The sequence below is a fragment of the Xiphias gladius genome, chromosome 3 (assembly GCF_016859285.1).
Source record: "Xiphias gladius isolate SHS-SW01 ecotype Sanya breed wild chromosome 3, ASM1685928v1, whole genome shotgun sequence".
In the NCBI taxonomy this organism is placed as follows: domain Eukaryota; kingdom Metazoa; phylum Chordata; class Actinopteri; order Istiophoriformes; family Xiphiidae; genus Xiphias; species Xiphias gladius.
The window spans coordinates 14,179,431-14,202,356 of record NC_053402.1 but is presented as its reverse complement, the minus strand read 5'-3'; the positions used below and the strand labels follow the sequence as shown (position 1 = coordinate 14,202,356).

The 22,926-nt window shown below is 45.8% G+C and overlaps 1 protein-coding gene across 3 annotated transcripts; it reads left to right on the top strand.

The window, feature by feature from the left end:
• Nucleotides 1-968: 968 nt before the first annotated feature.
• pdgfab (platelet-derived growth factor alpha polypeptide b) lies at nucleotides 969-21,378 on the top strand. 3 transcript variants are annotated; one of them, XR_005707236.1, is made up of 7 exons: nucleotides 969-1,610; nucleotides 2,830-2,926; nucleotides 7,695-7,829; nucleotides 9,102-9,289; nucleotides 17,573-17,699; nucleotides 18,273-18,398; nucleotides 19,029-21,378. XR_005707236.1 is itself a non-coding variant. In XM_040124231.1 (6 exons), exons 1-6 carry the CDS (start codon nucleotides 1,548-1,550, stop codon nucleotides 19,040-19,042), a joined length of 627 nt encoding a protein of 208 aa, XP_039980165.1. In that variant the 5' UTR covers nucleotides 969-1,547; the 3' UTR covers nucleotides 19,043-21,378. The 3 variants fall into 3 exon arrangements, 1 of the variants encoding a protein (XP_039980165.1); XR_005707235.1 differs by having other exon boundaries at nucleotides 9,099-9,289; XM_040124231.1 differs by lacking the exon at nucleotides 18,273-18,398 and having other exon boundaries at nucleotides 9,099-9,289.
• The last annotated feature ends 1,548 nt before the right edge of the window (nucleotides 21,379-22,926 follow it).

The following is a 22,926-nucleotide window of genomic DNA, read 5'->3' as shown; positions in this document are numbered from 1 at the left end:
TCCCTCCCAGACCTCCCAGCGCAGCGCCGCACAGCCTCCAGCTTCCTCACAACAAGTCAGGACCAGTCTGTTGTTAACCTGCAGTTAACTAGCTGCTTCCTGTGTCATGCCCACACATTCAGATGCTAAATAATTAAGAAAATATTGGGTAACTTTCATCATATTGTCATCATCCTTACCATTTTGCTTGTTTTTTTTGTTTTGTTTTTTTTTAAACATATTTCTCTGTGTTCATAATTAATTGATGTCTAGACATAATAATACATGATGGGTTATTCTTCCTTCAACCTAAAAGCACAAAAGCGCTTGTTTTACTATCCCATCATCATGAGACATCATGAGTCACCAGCATCATTACTGCCATGATAATGATCATCGTGGTTTTACATTTTTGTCTAGTTTGTCCACATTCAGTTACATTAAAAAAAATCACAAAACTTCCTGAGTGATTGAATAGAAATCCAATGATTTCCTTCCTCTGCTCCTAATTCTTTATTCAATCGGTGCCTCGATTGTTAACAGCGAGGGGTGAGAACAGCATCTCATCATCATCATCATCATCATCATCATCATCGTCTTCATCAGCCTCCGCATCCCTTTTGTCTCACTTTTTCCAAAGTTGTTCGCCAGCTTTAAATCCTTTCCAATCGGCGATGATCAATATCGATTACAGCCAGAATTTCTGAATGGGCAATCTGCTGAAGGGCATATACACACACACACACACACACACACACACACACACACACACACACACACACACACACACACACACACACACTCGCTGAGGGGGGATGGGGACATGCTCTTGAGTCTTAAGTCATCCAACCAACCAACCAGCTCCCCTCAGCTGAATAGATGCACGATCACCGAGACGCGAGGGGAGGCGCAACGGGCACGGAGCTGCTGGCTCTCTATATCCAGCAGCTCAGAGGCGCTCTGACTCCATTCACTTCAGAGTCCTACACAGTCAAGGAGCTGTGCAGACTTCTGCAAGGCAGGCTCTGGATAGCACAACACGGACAACTTGCTCCCTTGTGATTTTCTGAGAGGACCTGTTCGTTTGGATTATATTCTTTTAGGACTATTAAATACTATCATAGAAACATAGTCGTGCGTCTTCATACTGTCTAATTCTAACTTTGTCCAAAAGAAGGGGGGCTGAGTTTCTTCTTTGATACTGAAGTAAACTGGGCAGAAGTTTGAAGCCTGTTTGCTAGAGGGTGAAGGACAAGTGCAATGCGTGTCAGCTCTTGGGATTGCCCCACTTGTGCCTGAGGAGCTATGCCGAGCTGCCGCACAGAGCTGGTTCAAGAGGACGCAGGCCAAAGTGAATAACGAGTCAACTTCCAGCCTCTTCAGCTTTTCCCACTCACAAGCAAGTGCAGCGCGGAGTCTGACTGAGCCCGTTGAGCAGCTCTGACACCCCGGTTTCTCTCCCCCCACGGGGGGGATGGTTGTGGATCCTCTGGGGCCAGGAGCAACTCTGCGGCTCCTACAGAATAGCACATTCCTCTCGTTTGGCGTTAATTCTAAATTAAAGGGAGATGAGAGCCGCACTTTGTTACGTCCTGCTGTGGACGGCGTACCTGCTGCTGGCCACCGCTGAGGTAAAGTTACCAGGACTACACACAGTCAGAGAGGTACGGGGTCGGGCAGACTGTGTCCCCAACCCCCCCGGCTCCATGTCATAGACAGTGGTACGGGCTACACACTTCACCACAACTTGATGCAAAGCGAAAGAGTTTTGATTTAAAGCCTGTAATTGGGCTAGAAAAGGAGATTGTGAGCACGTAGCCTACATAACGTGAAGCACTTTTTCATTTTAATCAGCCTATAACTTATGCAACGTTTTTTTCTAGGTAAATAAACAGGACACTTTAGACTAAGAGGCTATTTTGAGAACAGTGCGAATATGTGAAATCGTTTTTTGAGAATGAACAAACCGCACATCAGCTCCAGTTACCATGAGGGGCAGTGACTGCGCGCTTTTGAGAACCAACATCGCGCCTGCTCTTGGACGCGTATCGCAGTTATTTTTGGCTTTTGTGCCAAATCCGTTTGTAGCCTGAGCCAACTGGGAAAACGTTTCGGTTGGGCTGAGCGCTTTCATGGGAACCGCTCCGGGCGATATAAATAGCCCCGATTCCTGTAATGCCGCACGGTTTGCTCCGCTCGAGGTGCTCCCGGCACCGCGACAAGTGCAGAGTGCGGCGAGCCGAGGTCCACACGGGCGCAGGTCGTCCAGAATGGGGCTCCAGGCTCCTTGAGAGAACAGGCGGCCGGACGCTGTTTCGCGTATCCGCAGAGGAGCGCGATTAGTGAAACAACACTCGAGGGAGGTTGGGATCTCTTCTCCAGCGCGTCCTTCGATTAATACTGAAAGCTGTACTTATATTGACACGATTTCGATTCGCGTGATAGGTTGACCACAATTATTGTCCGGTGTGCCAGGTACAGGCAATAGAAATCATTCGAGGGTGATGTGCGCCGAACTAACCAGAATCTTTTAATCAAAAGACTGTATTATCCTATAGGCATGCAATTGCTCCTCCACAGAGCATACTTAAATTGCATAATATCTCAAGGGGGTTCGGCGCCACCTTTTTTTTTTTTTTTACATGAGGCGAGTGTCTGGCAACGGGGCAGACCGGCTTGCTGGTTGGCACATAGTTGCAAACCTGCTCTAGTGCTGATCTTCCTGTGGACAGTTTAAACTCCGCACGTTTATTTATACAGGCAAACAATTACGGCAACGTCTTGTCACTGACCCGACACATCTGTAACTTTCCTCTGTTGTTTGATTTCTTTGTCCCCCGCCCCCTGAAGGAAGTGGAGTTTCCCCAGGAGCTGATAGACAGACTGTCCCACAGTGAAATCCACAGCATCAGCGACCTCCAGCGGCTACTGGAGATTGACTCCGTAGGTAAATTCTGCCTCATGATACTTCTATCAACAGACCCGAGTTACGTTTTTAATCCTGATGGCCTAGATGTTGTGTGCATGTGAGAGTGCTATTGTTAATGTAACAACACGTAGTAAAGGGTGGGACTAAAAGCAGCTGCGCCACGATTATAGCAGTATGGCTTTACCAGCCGTAAAATGATGCTCTATTTTGGAGTCACCTGCAAAGATGGCTCTTTTGGTAGTCACCTGAATATTACTTGGGATGGGGACTTATATATCCATATATTTTTTGCTTAAGAGAGGCAACATGCGATTGCTTATGGATCAAGTCAAATAACTATTACATAAATTTATTCAAAGGTCACATCTAAACTGGGAAGCCTTAAGCCCTGGTGGCCCTTTAAAACCGCAATTATGTTCAGTACCTTTCCTGGGTGGATTGGCGACGTCTGTGTAATAATTAATCGCAGAAAGCACTGATAATATGCTGACATCATTCACGGAGCCACATGTGTCTAACAGCTGACAGAGGCAGAAGCTGATGTTTGCGTGACATTTTGATTAAATGAGATGCAGAGACGTTGGCATTCCTGCAGGTTTCGTAGATTTAGGGGACAACCAGAGAAATACCTTTCGTTTTGGCACATTCTGCTAATTGTATTCGGCAGGGAATCAGTGAAGGTACAGCTCCTGAAAACCAAGCTCAAAAGACATGCCCGTGACCACGGCGCAGCACAGGAAATTGCTCCGGGATCTGTTCACCCAGGGGAGCTGCCAAGTGCAGTCCTGGAGCGCATGATAAAGCAGTAACCGTGATAGGTGCATTTACTGTACACATGTGACAAAGGTGGACTTTCACTGGCAGGCATTTATTTGCGCATAATCCTCCAGCTGCCGTTCCAGCAATAGGCTGGCTTTATAGCAACCAGACCGCCACATATATGTCACCCTGTAAACACAGAGAGTGGCTTGGAGGTCAGGTGGGTTTCTCCTGATTCATGTTCCTGGAGGTGCTGCTTCTTCTGTGGTGGGGGACCGGACTGGCTCAGACTGTCTTAGATTAAGTTACAGGGGTGCACTGGAAGAAGCTGTTTGCCTTCACATGGGCCTCTATTTACACAGGCTCTGGCCATATATCAAATTCAGGGCTCTCCCCTGAGGATTTGTTGATGCAAATAGGTAATTGCTAAATTTGCTTTAACACTCCCAGCTGATATAAGCTACCTCACTGGCCATAGTTCATTAGTAACCTCAAAACTTATATTCAGCAAAGCAACATTAGGACTGCTCCTACACTCAGGTATTCTTCTGTATAACCACATGATTGCTTTTCTGACGGACGTATCAATTAGGACTAATAGTCCCACATCATTAGTGTGTTGACTTTATTAATTCACAATCAAACCTACCTGCACTCCACATCGGTGATCACCCCACTTTATGCTGAGCCCAGAATAGATTCCCCGGAGTGCCTCTAGCATGAGAAGAGGTGTTTATAATTGAATTAACATGTCTTTCTTCAAACAGAGGAATGTTTTGCAGGGTAACAGTAGTCGGCTGATTATTATTACGAGGACATAAATCTGTCTGAGGGCCAGCTTGGCGGCCCTGGCCAGCCCATTAAAAGACCTTTGACGCCAGCCAGAGGGGTATTTTCAGAGCTTTTGTTGCGGATGGCCAGGACAGTAAAGCTACCAGTATAGACTGAACTGTACATTGCATAGCATGTCAACCAGGGAGGGAGAAAGGAAAGACTAAGATATGTTTGTTTATATCTGTAAGGTTATGCAGCACATTGGCACCTGGGAGATCTAAAAAGGACTGATGCTGACAAGCATTTTGTTTTAGTTTCTTATTGATCTAGACAGAGATTATGATGCTCTATTTTAGTTTGTTTTTTTCCCCTGCATAGCACTTGGTTGTTTTTATCTAAGATCTCTGTGACTGGAAGGATGACTTTATAATTCAGCCTGTAAAGATGGATGTGTCAGGACACCGGGAAGGCCTGCAGGGCTTATCTAGCGGCTGAGTGTTTCATTTAGTGCTGCTTTGCTCAGTGCAGGCTCGCATTTGTCTATATGCACATGTGTTGCGAGGACGGTGTCTTCAGCTCTGACTGACAGACGAGATGACCCCGCTGAAGTCTGCAGATGGTTGTCTGGCCCCCGAGGTGCTCCTTGTCCTCGCTTTTCCTCTTCTCTATGCTCGTCTCCCTCCTTAGGCGGCCCCCCGGCCTGCCTGCTCTCATCTCTCTCAGTGAAAGACTTTGACAGAAAAAAAGGGAACCTGACTCTTGGCATGGGGTAGAGGTGGAGGAAGGAGCTGGAGGATTCTGGAGGTTGTATTCCTGCTACGCTTCACTCGGAGAGGCTGCAAGTTGTTGTGCAATCTGTTTTGTTTCTGACAAGCTGGCAGCATGTTTACCTCCTGTACAGTTGGCAGCACTTCCTATGTACCTACAGTGTCTTAAAACAAAGTTTATTGTGCTTCCAACCTGCCTTCCCACCCATAGGGAGGACCAAATGACGTAAACTAATACTTTGTAAACTCAGCTGTGCAACTGTTAACAATAAAGAAATACGGAGGAGAGACAGATAGAGAATTTTGGTGGCACTTATTACAACAAGTCAGTAACACGTTGGCTGTCTGTACAAGTAGAGGGAGAAAGAAAGAGTGTAGGAGGCATCTAGGGAGGGAGTCGAGGCCCTCAGTTAATGGAGGGAGTAATTTGCGAGTCATGAAAGCCTGATTCATGACCAGAGACTGTCTCCTGTCCTCTTTTCTCTTGTCTCAGTTTGACGACGCTCCAGGCATGTTCTCAGTCACCTGGAACCAACAGAGGAGCAAACTCCTCACTCTTCTTTTCCTGTCTCCACCTTTCTCTTTAACACCCTGTCTTATTCTGTCTTTATTTCTCTCTTGCCTAATTTTTTTTCCCTGCATCTTCTTGCCTGATCACTCTGATTGCCTTCTCTCTCTATTTTCCTTGTTCCTCCTTTTAGTGTAAAGGAAAAAACCAACAGACAGGTCCTTTTATTTTGCTGAAAAAAAGACTCTGCAGTCTATAAAAGACTTCTTTATGTCCTCCCTTCCCTTTCAGCTCTGTCACAAACTGTCTCCGGGTGGCCAGCGGTATGGCGCTCTTCCTCACTCCTGTCCTCTTCTGACAGGGGGAGATGAAGAGAGGGATAGGTGCAATAGAGTTTGATAAAGCACAGTGGGTGTTCTGTCAGTGACCTGCAGTGTTGAAAGGTTGTTGGGTAGGAAAATCAGATAGCCGACACAAAGAGTCCACCCGACAGTACAGACATTGTAGGTGTTTGTCTGCACATACATGTCATGCACCGGAGAGTGTGTCTGACATATGTACTGTATGTGGGTATACTGACCTCACAGACTTATTGCTCAGACCTTTGCTTAACTCATCAGCTGCAGTCAACACTTCCTTTCTGTGGACCCTTTGGTTCCGGGTCACTGTCTGAATGACTGACTGACTGACTGACTGCACGAAAGGCTAGAGGAAATTCCCTTAACTCTCACTGGAGGGACGATATTGGGGTTGAAACCTGACAGGCCTGGTAAAAGAAGGCATCCAAAGGCAAATAAACAACCAATCCCAGCAGTGGACCAGGCATAGGTAGAGAAAAGCCCTTCAGATGAGTGGTCAGAGCTCAAAGTACCTGGATGAGTGGAATGTGTTTGCCTATGGCTAAGCTTTGTTGTTCTGGTGTACATTGGGTTTTAACATTTTAAGATGATAATGAGGGGAGTTTGTGTAGTTGTGAGTGAGGGTTTATGTGAGTTGTACAGGTGTAGGATTGTGTTCTCCAGGTGGGTGGGTATGCTGTACCTACATACAGGCAGACCCACCCACTTAGCAAACACTCTCAGACTCTGCTCTTTAAAACAAGCTTTATCATTTTATTGCTGCACTGGAACTCTTCTGTAATCCACCTCATATACTGGGTGGGGACCAAAACAAGCAAGCTTTATCAGAAGACCATGACTGTGAATAAGCTGAGCTGGCTATATTAGACTGGAGTTAGAGAGTTTTAAGAAGCTAGCAGTGCAGCATAGCAAAACACGTACTTTTCCGAGCCACTGAATGATTGAAAAAGCAAACATTTTCAGGTAAATGAGAGACACAAAACCACTAATTAGGTGCAGGGATAATGGGGGCTAAGTACCACCTGTCAAATGACCACTTTAGTCCTCTGTGTGTCTGTGAAAGCTGGTTGTTTTTGAAGGTGCATGCTGACTCACCTGTGTCTAGATGCCCTATGCCTGCTGGGAAAGTTCAGCCAAATGAGCGAGCGAGGCAGACACGGAAAGCTTGCAATTACACCAGGGTCTGTGTAAAACCGTGCCTCTTGCCTGTACCCGGTGTTCTCTGGACTGTTTACCTCAATTTGTGACATCATCGGCAGTCGTCTGCCTGCCCGCCTGCCAGCCCGAACGCTGAGGGGAACCCTAAGCCCCTCAGGGAATCAAAGCATGTGTTGCATACAGCAGAAGGAGCCAGTAGGAAGTTACCATCTCATTATGGTCGTGTGACTAACCGACTCAGTGTTTCTTGTGGAAGGGGTATATAAAACATCAATAGCGGATGACATGCAGCCTTCTGGGGAGGCCAGCCAGCTGCCCACCACAGTCATTCAACACTGTGAAAGTTGCAGCAGCGGTTACAGACTCATAGCTGGTTTATTGGTTGAATGAGCTTCTTTGTGTTTGTGTTTGCTTCTTCCCTGTGTGACACTATTAATACGGCTGCCTTCTATTTTGACGAGGTACGGGAAACGATGTTATCGAGGAGCCCAAGCACCACAAGCACCACAACCACCATAAGAACTACTCCCGTCATCACGGTCACTACAATGACCTGAAGAGCTCCCAGCTCCACAGCAGACGCAAGAGGAGTGTCGGTAAGACTGAATGAATCCTATAAGATTCACTGTGCAGCTCAGAGGTTGCATAATGATTTCATTTGACACTATATACATCACAACTTGGCACGACGTATTACAATGTCATAATGCCCTAAAAATAACCTCTATCTTAAATATCACCCCTGACATATGAGTTCTCAGGAGATGAAACCGATCACTTTACACTAATTTCAAACAAAACTAATAGTTAGTGGCTTTTATACTGCTTTTTTGTGGATAAAGGGAACCCTAATGGAGACATCTACCTGGTATTTATGGCAGTCAAGCAATAATGAGAAACAAGTCTAGTGTGTTAGGTTGAAGAGGACGTCTGACATAAAGCTTTTTAATTGGCCAGAGGCTCGGAGATCTAAGACACACGCGTCAGGAGAGAAATATATCCTTGAGCGTGGAAATTCCAGGCATTCAGGGTTCAAGTTGCAGCTCGCCTGGGCTCTCAGTCAGATTTCTTCATAAAACGCCACGCGGTACAATATCTGATCGAGGCATGGAGAATACCATGTAGTGTGCGATCTGTTAGTTAAGACTGGCTGTGTGTTCTTCACATCTCTCCCAACAGTGCAGCCTTTAAAGCAACGTAGGATAAAGTGGCTGGTTGTATTTCATGTATGGGTGCCGTATCATAAGTGAATGACACAGCGTACAATTTAGGCAGCTGTCCACAAAAACCCTCACGTTCTGTATGTCATGCACATGTACAGAACGTGAGGGCACACTTTTACGATATAATGGTATCTTACTGTACGCTCTCTGTCACAGCTTTAGGTTTGAGTGCCTGTCGGAGCATTAAATCTGAAATGAATGCTTACTGCCTTCCTCTTTTCACTATGGCCAACAGGGTCAAAGGCCATTATCAGATTTCCCACCGGCGGACACAAAGGTTTTCTGGCCTAGTCACGCCGCGTTAACCCCAGTGAGGGCTCTGAACAAAGGAGCATTCTCTTTCTGTCTCACCGACTTGATCCCAAAGCTCCTTAGCTGATATGAGATCAGCTTTTTGGATAGCATGTCTTCTTAACAGCCTTAGAGCAGGTTGGGTGTGATCTGAGGTAAGACAAACAGCTCCCACATCAAGTGAGTCATCAAATAATGAGCAGCAAAGGGATGCAAGAAGCAGCTGGGAGTGAAAAAGATGGATTACCACCATACATCAGCATGTGCTCGCATTCAATAAACATGTCTTCACACACTCATGCAGACCAAATGCATTAACTCGACTCCTCCCTCTCTTTGTCTCTCTTCCAGTAGAGGAGGCGGTCCCGGCGGTGTGTAAGACACGGACGGTGATCTACGAGATCCCCAGGAGCCAGGTGGATCCCACATCTGCCAACTTCCTGATATGGCCGCCCTGTGTGGAGGTGAAGCGCTGCACGGGCTGTTGCAACACCAGCAACATGCGCTGTCACCCTTCCCGCAAGCACCACCGCACCGTTAAGGTAAGACTCACAGACCTACACTTGCTAAAAAGCATCTCTGTATCCACACACAGTCACTCGAAATTGCTACTGCAACACTAAGTATATCATGGTCACCCTATTTATTCCACAAACACACCCACTTCCACGCACGAATCACCACTTTCCCTCTCACCAGGTAAGTAAATCACATGGGAGGTGAGGTTGGGTTAACCTGCATTCCTTCACACTGCTTTCCTACCTTACTCCTTCTTTCCTTTACAGCTCCTCTTCATTTCACTCTACCCCGCTCCTCTGAGCCTCCTTGGCAGTACTGAAATAGTGGCCACCTCACCTCCGCTGCCCCCTCCCCTTTCTCCTTCCATTTCAGCCGATCTCCACCCTCTCCCCTCATCACTCTATCCCTTGTTTGGCGAGAGGCAAGGGTGGCTGTGCCAGGACAACGGGAGGGAGGAAGAGAAGGAGAGAGAGGACAGGGAGAGAGGGTTGTTGATACCTTCAGCCAGGACATCTGTTGAAGGCTTGACCAGAGAGGGATGCTCCTGCCAGATATAAGACAGAGAGAGAGAGAGAGAGAAAACAGTCTCCTGTATCTTGAGAATGTCTGAGTGTCACTGGTTACTGCATAGCCATTCCGCCACTCTGTTTGTTTGGACCTTTGTCTTTTCTGGAAGCGGGGAGCCCGGAGGAGAAGAGGTGACAAAGAGAAAGAGACAGGGATGGAAGGGGTTTGCACAGGTCTCAGAAGCTCTTGGGCATCGGCAGCTTGAAAACATGTCCTTCTGTTCAGGATCAGAGGAGACACCGTGGCTGGAGCTGAGTCGTATTTCTGCTGTATTTACACTTCAGCCTGTTAACCGCTGCACAGCTCTGTTTGGAGGTATGGCAGTTATGCGCTCTGTTCTGCAAGAGTAAGAGACAACTGGGGGATAGGACAGGATGGCCTGGAACACTCCAAATGTGTTTGTGTTTCTTTTGAGTCTATCTCTGCACTCTATTGTCTCAGCTCTTTAATCATTATGATCTTTCCTGCCCATGGGCACTGGGACATTGCTTTCTCTCCTGCTCATCATGCAGGGCTTTAAAGATGCCGCCCCGATAGACCAGCAGAGTAATAGAACAAATACAAATCCCGCCTGCTGCTGCCTTCTTCCCCTTGGCACACTGGCACGGGTCAGGAGATTTCAGTGTGGATAGGAAGACATTCTCTCTGACCTCCTCTTTTATTCACAGAGTAGAGATTGCAATGACAAGACGACCATTGTGGGGCACACAGCACTGCATCCAGGGCACAGGGTTTATGGTCAGACATGCTGACTCATAGTGCGGTAAGAGAGTCAAGCTCTGATATACAGCACCACCCTGTGTGTCTGTCAGTCTGCGTGCAAGCTCGTCTGTCTCTCCATCTGCCAGACAGTCGGTGTCTGTCATCCTCAATAGGAGCTCTGTCTGTGATCACAGGGACTAGGATGGATGGAGAGACACTGACGATGGCGGGGTAGGCTCTCTAATGCTTGATTCAGCTATTCCCGGAATGCCGCGATCCATGCGACTTTGTCCGTGTCCCCCTCATGACACTTAGGACAAAATGAGCACACAGACTGGAGAGGGATCTTCGGGCGTGGTAGGCAGGGTTTCGTGGACGCCATTTTTCCACGAGGTTCCAGCAGCGGGCGAAGGGGGCTGAGAGGCGTTGTAGCCCTGAAAAGGTCATCCGTCAGGGCTAACTCAGGTCAGGAGACATTCATCACATTGTGTGTGAGAAACATTGTCTCATGCCAAGTTTTTTTTCCTGTCTCTCCTTTCAGCAGTTAGTCTGAATAGGGGTTCAGTTTGTGCTTCTCCCTCCGTTTATTAGAAAGCTAAAAATGTTGTCTGTCTACCCTGGGCCTGACTTGTTTTCCTTCTGCTGGCCAAGGATGGGAAAAGAACACATTTGCTGTGTTTCTTTCCATCTCATGCCACTATGCATTTGTCCAAGTGCACCTTTATTTATTTATTCCCCCCCTTTCTCTTTCTCTCCCTGTTTCCTTTTTCATGCTATGGACCAAAAAAAGAGAACGGGTCTGTACAGGCCCTGTACTGTACAAGCCCGTCCTGTCCTGTTCAGTAGCAGGGTAATAAAAAAAAGCAAACTCTAAATAGGACTAGCCTGAGGGAGGAGAAGGGGCAGATCTTAAAAGTCACTCTCTTTCTTTTTCCTGTTCTCCCTTTTTCCTCCCCTCATGCTTTTACATTTTTGTTGACCTTTTTTTGCACTTTGAAACATCACTGAAACTTAATTTGTGTGCAAGTAGGTTGCATTAAAGAGTTGTTTTTCGTGTTGTCTACATGCTTTGCTTGGAAAGGACTCAGTAAATGAGAACGTTGTAAAGACATGCGTCTTGCCAGCCGTTTAGAGATGGTTCCGCAATCATAAAAGAGATTAAGTGAGAGAGGCAGAGGTAGAAAGAAAAACAGAAAAAGAGACAGAAAGGTCCAGGAAACAGAGCGAGAGAGGCAAACTGAATTCTCAATGAGAAAATGTTTTAATGTATTCCGACTATCATCCCAGCATTCCTTTGACTCGTCCTTCACCCCACCTCCTTTTGCACTTTCAATGACACCATATTCACTCCCCCAGTCTAAGCATCTTGGCTGTTCCCTTTCTTTTCCATCGAAGTGAGTACTTCAGCTATCTTCTTCTCTTTTGCCATTTTCTCCGAGGCTGGCAGAACATCTTGCCCATTTTTCAGTGTTATTGTCTGATAGTGTTCTTAGAATTGTTACAACCTAAATATTTTAGGAAATGGAAGTAATGGAAATAAGTATCAGAGTTAATACTGTATATCATTTCGATGGCGCGAGTCAAATTCTTTCTTTGTCCTTCTGACTCCTCTCCTCTGGTCCTCACTCTTTCATCCCTTCTCTCATATTTTGTTCTTTTTCACCTCTTTCTCATCATCTCTCCTGTATTCCCTCTGCCCCTCTTCCGCACATCTTATTTTCTCTCCTTCTGGTGACGACTGCAGCTGCTTCCAGTATGTCCGATGGTCCTGTCAGTGCTTTTGGCTCTAAGGCTTGATAGATGAACTCTTGTGTAAAGGATAGAAGGAGAATTAGGGAATGATCTCGATGTGCGTGTGCATTTTTTGCATTCTTTTGCACATTAGTCTTTGTGTATCTGTATGTGTGCGAGTCTGTGTGTGAATCTAAATGCCTCTCTGTTTGTTCTTCCAATGGGGCTGAGTAAACAGGCCATGATGCAGGCAAAGAATGGAGCTGTCACTCAACCTCTTACTCATTAACTGTTAAGGCTTCTGCAGTACCTTTAGTCTGTAAGTTCATCATATTCCCTTTTCTCATTCAAGCACAATCAGGTACAGAAATGACTGCAGTACATGTGATATTTGTGATCTAGTTTGAGGTATAAGTATGGTAACCCAGGTAATCCAAATGTTTTCTTCTGCTTACGAATATATAGTTGATAGTAAATGAGGGGCAGTTCAGAGAGTGCTTTAAATAATAGAAATTATAAAGAAAAATAGGGCGAAAGCATAAATGAGCTAATAATCATACCCTTGAGTCCCACAAAGTAAATAAAAATTTGCTAAATTACAGTATTTTCTGCTGTAAATTGTATTTTTATAATCTGATTTTCACACTATTTTTAATATCCTGCAATTTTTCTATTCAGGGGGCTGCTACAACTATCACTGCCTTCATGAGGTACCGCAATCTAATCAGCATGGTCAATTTGCAGACAACACAGTTCAGTTTCTCTCACTGGGTTTGAGTTAGTAGCTGGAAACTTTTGATGGCCCTTGAAGGATAAGTGTTTTGCAGAGGTCGGAGAGGGTCGTCCGTGCACATCTGTGTAAATTCAACAAGGAGATCGTTTGTGTGTATGTGTGTGTGTCTGTGCGCTCCGTGCTATACTACTTAAACTCCCCCAACACAGCGCAGGGACAAGGCCATTTGTGTGAAGCAGCAGCAAGAGGAAGACGGGCGGCAGAGTAATGAAGTGTTGATGGCTGCAGGATCAAAGTGGAGGCTGACAGCGGCCAGGCGGATATAGCCACAGTGCTGAGTGTGGGGGTCCACACATCTCCCTACACTGGCCCTGGCCCTGACCCCTACACAAACACACACACACACACACACACACACACACTAACGCACACAGTGACAGTTACCTCAGCGACAGTGGCTCAGATCCGGGTGTTGGGGGAATCAGTAGCTGTAGCCCTGCGGTTGTGTGGAACACTGACTTACGGGGTGTTTCATAAATAAAAGACATTGTGACGGTGATACAGTGAGCATGATTTATGATCGTCTGAGGGGTCCTGTGGATTACGTGGTGGTCGGGGGGGGGGGCAGATTGGAATGAGGGGCCTCCCTGTTTGAAGTCCCTTGCAGCTGTGAATTATTTTCCCTTTGATTCACTCAGCTCTTCTACTACATGAAGAAGGGTGAGGGAGTTTGTGTGTGTGTATAAATGTGTGTGTGTCTTGCACGGCGGGGGTTGTGGGGGTGGGTCGGAGACCATGGGAGCGTCCTGACCAAGCCAGAAGCCAGAGAATTTGGCTACTGCTGCACCAGCTGGAATGCATCAGCTCGAGTAGGAAAAATAACAGCCATATTTTAATCATATTTTACTTAATTTCTGTATTTTCCTTTCGATCCTCCTCTCCGGTCTTCCCTTTCGCTCTTCCCCACTCACTTCAGTGGTCAGTCTTGGTCAGTCTTCAGTCGTGGAGTCTGACTGTCTGTTATGTGAAATAGTCGTTCACTCTCTCCTCACTCTTTCTGTCTCTCTCCTGCAACAGAGCCATCTCCCACTCTCTAATTTTACCCCTCTGTCAGTCTCCTGCCTGTCATTTTTGCTCTCTCATTAAAATCTTATTTACTTTTCCCTCTTTTAAGTGCACAGTAATGTCTTTCTCATCCGCAGTTCTGTTGTTCTGTGAAGACATGGGAAGGAGGAAGGAGGGAAGAAATAAGTGGAAAGATTACACGTCTTTGGATTCTTTGATATTTGATATTGCATAATGGTTCTTTCGGTTTCTGAGGGGTGCGGACGCACAGCACATGATGTGGTCAGAGGCAGATAGATATTCACATATGGTGATACCATAATATGTGTCTGTGCTAGAGAGAGAGGTGGGAAGAGAGTGTTCTGCCATCAAGTGTCTTCTTGGCATTGCAATCCCGTGAGCGACGTGACCAATTCTCTCCTTGCGTCCGCTCTTCTCCACAAACCGCCCCCGGTGTGTGTTTGTGTGTTGTGGGAGGGTTGAGGCAGAGGGCAGCAGCAGTTTGTCTAGGCTGTCTTTGTCTGATGTTCAGTCTGCGTCTTCTGTGATTTGCTCTTTTCCTGTGCAGATCATCTTCCCAGTCTTCTGGGTGTCCTTTTTTCTTTCTTTGATTTCAGAGGCAAGATGGAGATACAGAGAGCTTCTTAACATCCCTCCTCCCCAGAAGTTTCCCCAGCTCTCTTCCACTTGATCGCAGTTGTAGCTTCTCAACAATAGCTTTTTTTTTTCCAGGGAACAAGCTCTGAGTGTCTCCCTTGCCTAATTTCCTTCCAGAAAGATGAATTGCCACCCCACCCTGCCACCTTCCAACCCTCCATTCTCCAAACAAACGCATACATTTTTATTTATTTTTGCTTGATTCTGTCACTGTTCCAGTTCTTGATGGCCTACAGTGCATATCCACATCCCTGATGTGTTTTCCTAAGGCCGGAGTAAAACTTTCCCCTCCATCATGCTCTCATCAGTGCTTCATGCACAGGGAATTCCCAATTAGCCCAAAGCTGCTTCACACAGAGGGGCGCGGAGACACTGAGGACAAATCGAGGGGGTGCACTTCCCAGAGCCCCCTGCCTCACCCCAACCCTCTGGCTTGGATATCATTCCACAGCCGCTCCGGGGACTCTTTCTCAGGGCCTCGGCTTTCTAGGGAGTTTAGAGAAGTTTGATTTATACAAAGAGAGTGTGGGGCCCCTCGTTGTAGCATGGGGGTCTCTTCTGATGTATGTTTTATGTGGGAAGTCATTGACTCTAGATAGGAATCTGGTGTTCTTTGTACAGAAGTGAAGAAGTGGCTAAAAACAGGGGAAAGGGGAATTTAATATGGATTTAAAGTAGGAAAGTTCTACACATTCACAGACAAATATGAAAGTGTGAGTGCTTTTTTGTCTGTAATAACTCCTGCAGGGAGTGTCTTTAACCCTGCTGTGTGAGGAGCAAGGAGACAAGCCTACTGCCGGGCCTCTCATCAAGAGGGCCCATCTCTTTATCCTTCTGTCAATAGCTGTTTGTTTGGCCAGAAGAGTTTGGGTTTGTGTGCTTGTGTTAGCCAGTAGGATCAGCCTCGGTTGTAAGTGTCAGACATGGCTGACTCTTTTGGTTTCCTTCTGAACCACCCCCAAGCTCCAAGATTCCTGAAGCCAATGGCAGAAGAGCCGTCCGCAGAGACAGCTGCGTCTTTCATCTCTCTTTTCTCTCTTTCTCACCCTCCTGCCCTGTTTTTCAGTCAGATAATTTGATTAAATATTAGCGGTGGTTTCCTGGGAAAGTCATGTCATTCTGTCTGCACTTGTGGTAGATAACAATAGACTTTTGACCATTTCTCTATCTATCCTCTCAGTGGTAGTGTGCTAAATTTTCCCGGTACGTAAACCAGAAACTAAATATTAATAGGTAACACATGGATGTTATTTAATGCTAGTCATGATCATGGTCAGTCCCTACTCCCCCTTCCTTAAATAGCCCACTCTGTTTGCACACACACACACCCACACCCACACACACACACACACACACACACACACACACACACACACACACACACACACACACACACACACACACACACACATACACACACACATGTGCATGCACGCACACACAACTATTCCCTAATGAGAGTGATGGTCCACCTTCCTGCTCTGGCCCTTTCTCTGTTGCCTGGCCCTGATAACAGCAAACAGACCACCGCTAACCCAGACACTATTGTCCTCTGTTTGCTCACTGCATACTTCCCCTGCTTGCTTATCCTCTTTTCACTCTCTCTCTTTTTTCTCTTCTATCCATGGAAAGAAACTGTTGCAAAAGAGCAGCTTGGCATGTTATGGTATGTGGGTATGTTCGTTTGACTGCATGACGAATTCAACGCCGAGAGTCAGCTTTGGCGGTATGCCATCACAGGATAGAGGAAGAAAGCCCCTCATCAGTTTTGGCGATCCGTCTGTGTGTGTGTGAGCCTCATGCTGTCTGCAAAACCGTGTTGTTCATAACACCAGAGAGCATTGGGAGATTGTCAGCCAATATCCTCTCTTGTCCAGTGACCAGGAAGATAGGTGAAGCATGGGATATTGTTTCCATGTAGCCCCCAGGCCCTCAGTGGTGGATGGGGAAGTTACCTGCCCTTGGCAGACAGATCAGAGAGGGAGAAGCATGCGGCCACCTCCCCTGAATTACACAACAAGATCATCATAACCTCCATACAACCTTCTCTGTTCAGCTTCCATCTAAGCTTTAATCAACATAGCCTATTCATAACCCTCCGAGGATTGGTCTTTTTCATTACTAGCTGTTGGGTGGGATGCGGAGGTCAGCCCTGTTGTGTTAAACGGAGAGAGTGTTAGCCCGACTTAAGAATAGGAATTCCTGCATTGCTTTTGTGTTTGTTAGATTGGAAGGGCTGCCTTTTGGGGTTCTACTGCTTTGATTAAACAATATAAACTGTATTTCATGCGTGCACATGTAAAGCAACACTTTTCTTAACCTCATGGAGAATTATTAATGTGGTTTAAATCCAGCCTACATGTCAGGACAAGTAAAGGGATTGTAGGTGTGTGTCTATCTGGATGTGGATGCTCCAGGCCTGGAGCAGGGGGGGCTACCTACCAGCCTCTCTTCTCCCGCCAGAGTAAACCCTCCCTAGGTGTTAGGGCATACACAGCTCCCGCCTACCCTCCATCTCCTCTCTCCCATTGTTTGAGTTTGCTTGGACAGGGTCATACACTCCATTCAGTATTTACACACCTGATCAACAATCCACAGAGCACACAGTGAGCAGAACCCAATGCATCAACCTCTGAGGAATGCTGCACTTCAAACACTGCGTGGCAAAGCGACCGCTGGCGTTTTTTATGAACCAGTTTATGAAAGAGTCATCAGTCACAGTGCTACGCCTCTTGATGCTAGCGGATAGGCAAAGAGTGTATGCATTCATTGATGACACACTCTCGGCGAAGAGTAATGATCGCGCTGGAGCTGGTTCTGTAGCTAACCTTTTCTCTCTTCCTCTCTTCAGGTGGCCAAGGTGGAGTATGTGAGGAGGAGACCCAAGCTGAAAGAAGTCTTTGTGCGGTTAGAAGACCACCTGGAGTGTGTGTGCACGTCACAACATCATGTGGTTGAGCACTCAGAAGCAGAAACAGGTAACGGTTGCCCTCAGATTTATTGTGCGTCATTGTTACATTGTACCAAATGTTGTCCCAGCCTTGCCTTTCTGCAGATAAATCCCTCTGAGGGTGCGTTGTATGGCTGAGTCCTGCCTTCAACGCTACGTCATTGTCTTGCTTTTCCTGCCTTCCTCACATTTGTCTGATGGTCTCTCTCTGTCTAGCTCTTTGGCTTTGCACTGGATGACCTTTTTCTACTATTGCTTCCAAACAGACAGACACACCTGTGAGGTGGCCTGCTATTGCAAAATTGTAAAGCTTGTGTGTTTGTATGTGTGAAAGTATATGCGAGTCTGTGTGTTAAGGGAGGGTGTCCAAAGGCTGCTTGGCAGATAAATCCACCAGTGCCTTGATCTGAAGCTTTTCTCTCCCTGGGAGCAGATAAGTGCTGTGATGTGTGCTGATAAGGCAGCTGAAGTATTTATAGTGTGTCATATCTTTGCTCCCTGCTTCTGTCCCAGGGCTGTTGTGCCTCTTTCTGTATCATAAACCCTGCTTCTTGCTTTTAACCCTCCTTCCTATCCACCCTACCCGACTTTGTGTTTTCAGGCCACCGTAGGGCTAAAGGTAAAAAAAGGAAACCTAAAAAGCTAAGGCCCAGCAAGGATTTATTGGCGACATAATAAAGTTGCACTCATTACCCAAAGTCCACTGGAGAGCTGTGAAGTGAAACAGGTAGGACTTTAGCACTGTGGTGCCCTCTCACCTTTTGGCACTGCACTGGCCTAATCAGGGCGCAAAGAGGGCCCGTCAATCACCGTCACCAATCACACCACAGCCAATCAGAGTGAGAAGAGGGAGGGCTAAGGCGTACCATGCTCTGTGCCCCAATGCTGCATGTTGATTTTTTGTGGCCTGCTAAGCATGCACACTGCATACATCTGCTTTGTGTCACCATGTTGTGATTGCGCGTGACTGCGTGCACCATTTTTGTTTTGTTATACGGTAAGACGGCACCCAATGTATGTCTGCTTAAAAGACACCCTTCTCACCCTGATTTTTGCTTTTGTTCTCCTTCACCTTATTATCTTGTCATCACAAATATTTATTCTCTCTCACCTCTTTCTGTCACTAAAAGAGAGAGGGTGTCTTTTGGTGAAATTTTGTACTATAAAGGGTGCTGTCTTTGAAATCTGGAAAAACACAATTCAGAACATTGTGTGTGTCAGCTTGCTTGAAATGCATAAAAGAAATGTATGCAATCGGGCGCAAAATTCAAAATGTTAATTTTTTTCATGATGTTATGCATGTGTTGTGTTTGTAAAATTGTGATGCTAATCCAAGCTTTCGCTCTCTCTCCCAAAGTGGATGTGAGGTGAGACCAATCAGAACAAGGGACTTCAGCGTGGGAGGGACCTAAGCAGAGGTTGTCACCAACTGGAGACCTGCTCTGTCCTCTTTCCCACAGCCATGCATCCTTCGTTTGAAAAAACAAACATTTCTGTAAAAACAAGAAACTGAAGATTAGACAACGGACAAAAATAAATAAGACGCCAAAGGTGCTTTTTTTTTAACAAAAAAAACAAAAAAAACAATAACCAGTGATGATGACTTCCTCTGTGGTACGCCACTTACCCAGACAACTGAATCCTGCCGCTGATTAAGAAGAAAAGAGAAATATGCTGTGGAGCTTGGGCAGGGCAGAAAGAGGCCGAAGGGAGATGATGAAAGGGATTTGTGTTGAACATTTTGACAGACTTTGTTTGAACAAGACGCACAACCGAAAAGGCTATGAAACAGTTGGATCAAGCTTTCGTGGGAATCTGGTGCTCAGACTCCAAAACAGCAGTGGATGACCTCCAGCTGGGCAACATAAAAGTGCCCTGCCCTGATTAAATGACTCTTGCATACACAGGAAGAATGAAAGAGAGATATAGGAAAACAATGGAAATTGCTGGAGTTATGGAGGTGTTTTTTTTCCAAAAGACTCTCTATGGAGCATCAAACATTTTGAGTTTTTGGATGTTTGCTCTGAGTAAAGAGGAAATCTTTTCTGAGACCCCTGGTGGTCTTTGACTTTGCCCACCTGCTATGTACAGTTAAATCTGAAAAGGATGCACCGCTACTTACAAACTATTTATACATGTGGACGTTTGCTTTCTGTCTCTTCCATTACAAAAGAAAGAACAAAAAATATGTTTTTATGATTTTGGAAACATGCAAGATTCCCGTGTGGTCTGGTTCTTTGTAACCATCAGTATCACAATCCCAATGTCATTTTTTTAGTTGTTATTCCTGTCATCCATGTTTCTTATTATATTACAGTATATCCGAATGACGTCAAGTCTTGTATATGGTTTGGATATATGTATGCAAGGAGGAGATGTGAGAGGAAGATGCTTTATTTTTGTTATGAAATATATTATGCTTACTTATATTCAAGCAGGAATTATGTTTAATTCTTTTGTTGTGGTTGAACGCCTGTATTTAATCCATTGGAAAAGATGCAAAAACATGGGCAGGGGGTGGAATAGACAAGGGAAAAAAGGCTGCCAGTGCTTGTTAGTGTGTGTGCATGAGTGCATCAGAGCTGTGAAAATGTTGGACACACTGGCTCAAACATGGCAACTACATATTGAGTGGCCATACTGTAGCTTAGTCTACAGACATGATAAGCACTGCCGAATCCTTTATGTAACAAGTGACGTTTCACACAAACATGCGTATAGCACGTAGAGTGTGTGCATGCCAATCACACAGGCGCACAAAAACACAAAAATGTTTGAGCAACTCTAGTGTGCAAGCATGCACGTACAGGTGCATGTGTGCTCACACACAGTTTCTCTGCTACATGATGCTATTTTTCATCCATGTCACTGTAGCGTTGATAAGGAAGATGCCCGCCCGGTCTGCTTCACAAACACACATGTTGCGCCTACAAAGAGCAAAGTCCAACCTCAAAGAGTGAATGAGTGAGCAAAGCAAATCGACAGATGCATGAATCGGCTCCTTGTTTAGCCAGTCTTTACTCCTCTGTCGGCAGGAGAATAAATCTCCTGATCGCTCCACCCTTTGGAGGGGCTCACACCTTATGCAGCCACATACCATCAGGACAAATGATGATGGGCGCTCTGAGGTGGCCTGAAAACAGTACAGTGCTGGCCTAATCCCGTGCCCCCGATGGAATAAGTAATTACTTCCTCACCAGGTCCTGTAACAGTGATGAATGTGTAACCAGGCCAACAGGGCAAACATGGCCAACACAACACTCCTCTTCCACCAAACGAGGAAGTTTGACGGAGATTTTGTGAACAGCCAAAGGCGAAAGAGTGAGTCACTGTGAGGTGAGTCCAGTGAAAGTCAAAAGAGCAAAGTTTGACTGAAACATGGCTGTATCAGATACTGCTGAGCTGTGAACCTCAGATCTTACACACACACACACACACACACACACACACACACACACACACACACACACACACACACACACACACACACACACACACACACACAGCCCACCTGTGAATTAACTAACCATCAGTTGACTGGTGCTATATTTATAAGGCTGATGTTTCATCACTCTTCACATTTAAATCAATGTAAGACAGTGTTCTGAGTAAACCAGGGACCATACTTAGAGCTATTTGATTAAAGAAAATGCCATTACACTATCACTAAGCCTTTACTACTTTCCTTTTGGGCTTCCATTGGATAAATACAGCAATAATCATAATTTATATATTTATGTTTTCAACAATAAATATATTTCTGCTTATGAAATTGTTCGCCGGATGTTGAGTCACATAATTTATTTGTGTTTTGTCTTAAGGATGTATTTAATGATAAATTTAGGTTTGGAATCATTTGTCACGCAGCAAAAGACTGAGACAGTCTAATGGGGACGAAGTGAGATTATGGAAATTAAAAATTAATTAAATGAGTGATATTAAACGGCACAGAATAGCAGGAAAGGGGGGAAAAGAAACTTAAAAATCGGCAGAACCACCCTACACCGTAAAAAGACGTGCCTGCTCCCTCATTAAGAACATACTAAATAACTTAAATATGCAAAAATGCAAAAGATATATAGATTATGTGAGTTAAAACAGTGAAGTCCACATGTGTTGTTGCTGCTGCAGGAGGAAGGACAGAAGCTGGATGTGAGGGTGGTGGTGTATACAGGAAATGTGAGCTTTACCAGGCTCGCAGGCTGAGCAGGAGCATGGCTTTATTCCAGGATCCACCAGCAGCTAGACGGTAGGTGCTGGGGGCTTTATTACTTTTCCCTGAGCAGCTGACCCTAATCCCAGGGCTAAGGGACATGAAAGTCCCTCTCTTCTGCACTTCCCGGCCATACACCCTGCTTATTACCTTAGGAGGGAGCCAGATAAAGAAAAGCAAAACATGAAAGAGAGAAAGGATCAGAGAGACAGCAGCTCTGCAAGCCAGTGGAACAGGGGATAAAGAGGATAACATAAAGATAAAAGGAAGAGCAGAGACTTGATTAATTTTATTGTTTTTATCTGACATGCACTGTTTCATTCATAAAGACAGAGGGAGGGCTGAAGTGAGGATTGAGGAGTCAGTATATAGCATGTGGAGTGTATTCACAGTGCAGGAAAGAAAGAAATATATCATGGTGGGGAAAGATGGAGTAGGAGGATGGAGCAAAGGAGAAAGGGGTGAGAATACCCTGAGGAGTGAGAGTGCAAGGAGGTGTATGGAGAGGAAAAAATGTATAGAAGGAAGAAAGAATGGAGGATAGAAAAGAATAAGGATAGGCTATGCGTAGGAAGAATAAGTGGACTCAGGATATGGGTAATCGGCACCACAGCAAGAGGGGGCAGACAGGGCAGCACTAAGTGGACATGCTTTCATAAACAATGCCAGAGGGGGACAAGGGGGAAGACAAGGTGTGAAGAGGGCGGCTGAATGGGCTCTGTGTCTGTCTGGGTGTGTGTGTGTGTGTGTGTGTGTGTGTGTGTGTGTGTGTGTGTGTGTGTGTGTGTGTGTGTGTGTGTGTGTCTGTGTGTGTGTGTCTGTGTGTGTGTGTTTGTGCGCAGTTGAACAATACGAAGGAGGTCTCCCAGTGTGAAACATGGACGACTGGAATTTAGGGCTCTTGCAGAGGGCAAACTGTGATTTGACTACCCACAATGCACAAGGTCAGAGTTCAGGGTTCAGGGTCACAGGGGGATGTTGCTGGTGGTGCAAAGTGGCGGATGCATTGTAAAGCCAATATCATAACCCTCCATTTCCATGT

Coding starts and splice junctions, on each gene's coding strand:
- pdgfab (XM_040124231.1), top strand. CDS start 1,548: ATGAGAGCCGCACTTTGTTACGTCCTGCTGTGGACGGCGTACCTGCTG. Junction 2,927..7,694: donor ACTGGAGATTGACTCCGTAG/GTAAATTCTGCC, acceptor TATTTTGACGAG/GTACGGGAAACGATGTTATC. Junction 9,290..17,572: donor AGCACCACCGCACCGTTAAG/GTAAGACTCACA, acceptor TCCTCTCTTCAG/GTGGCCAAGGTGGAGTATGT.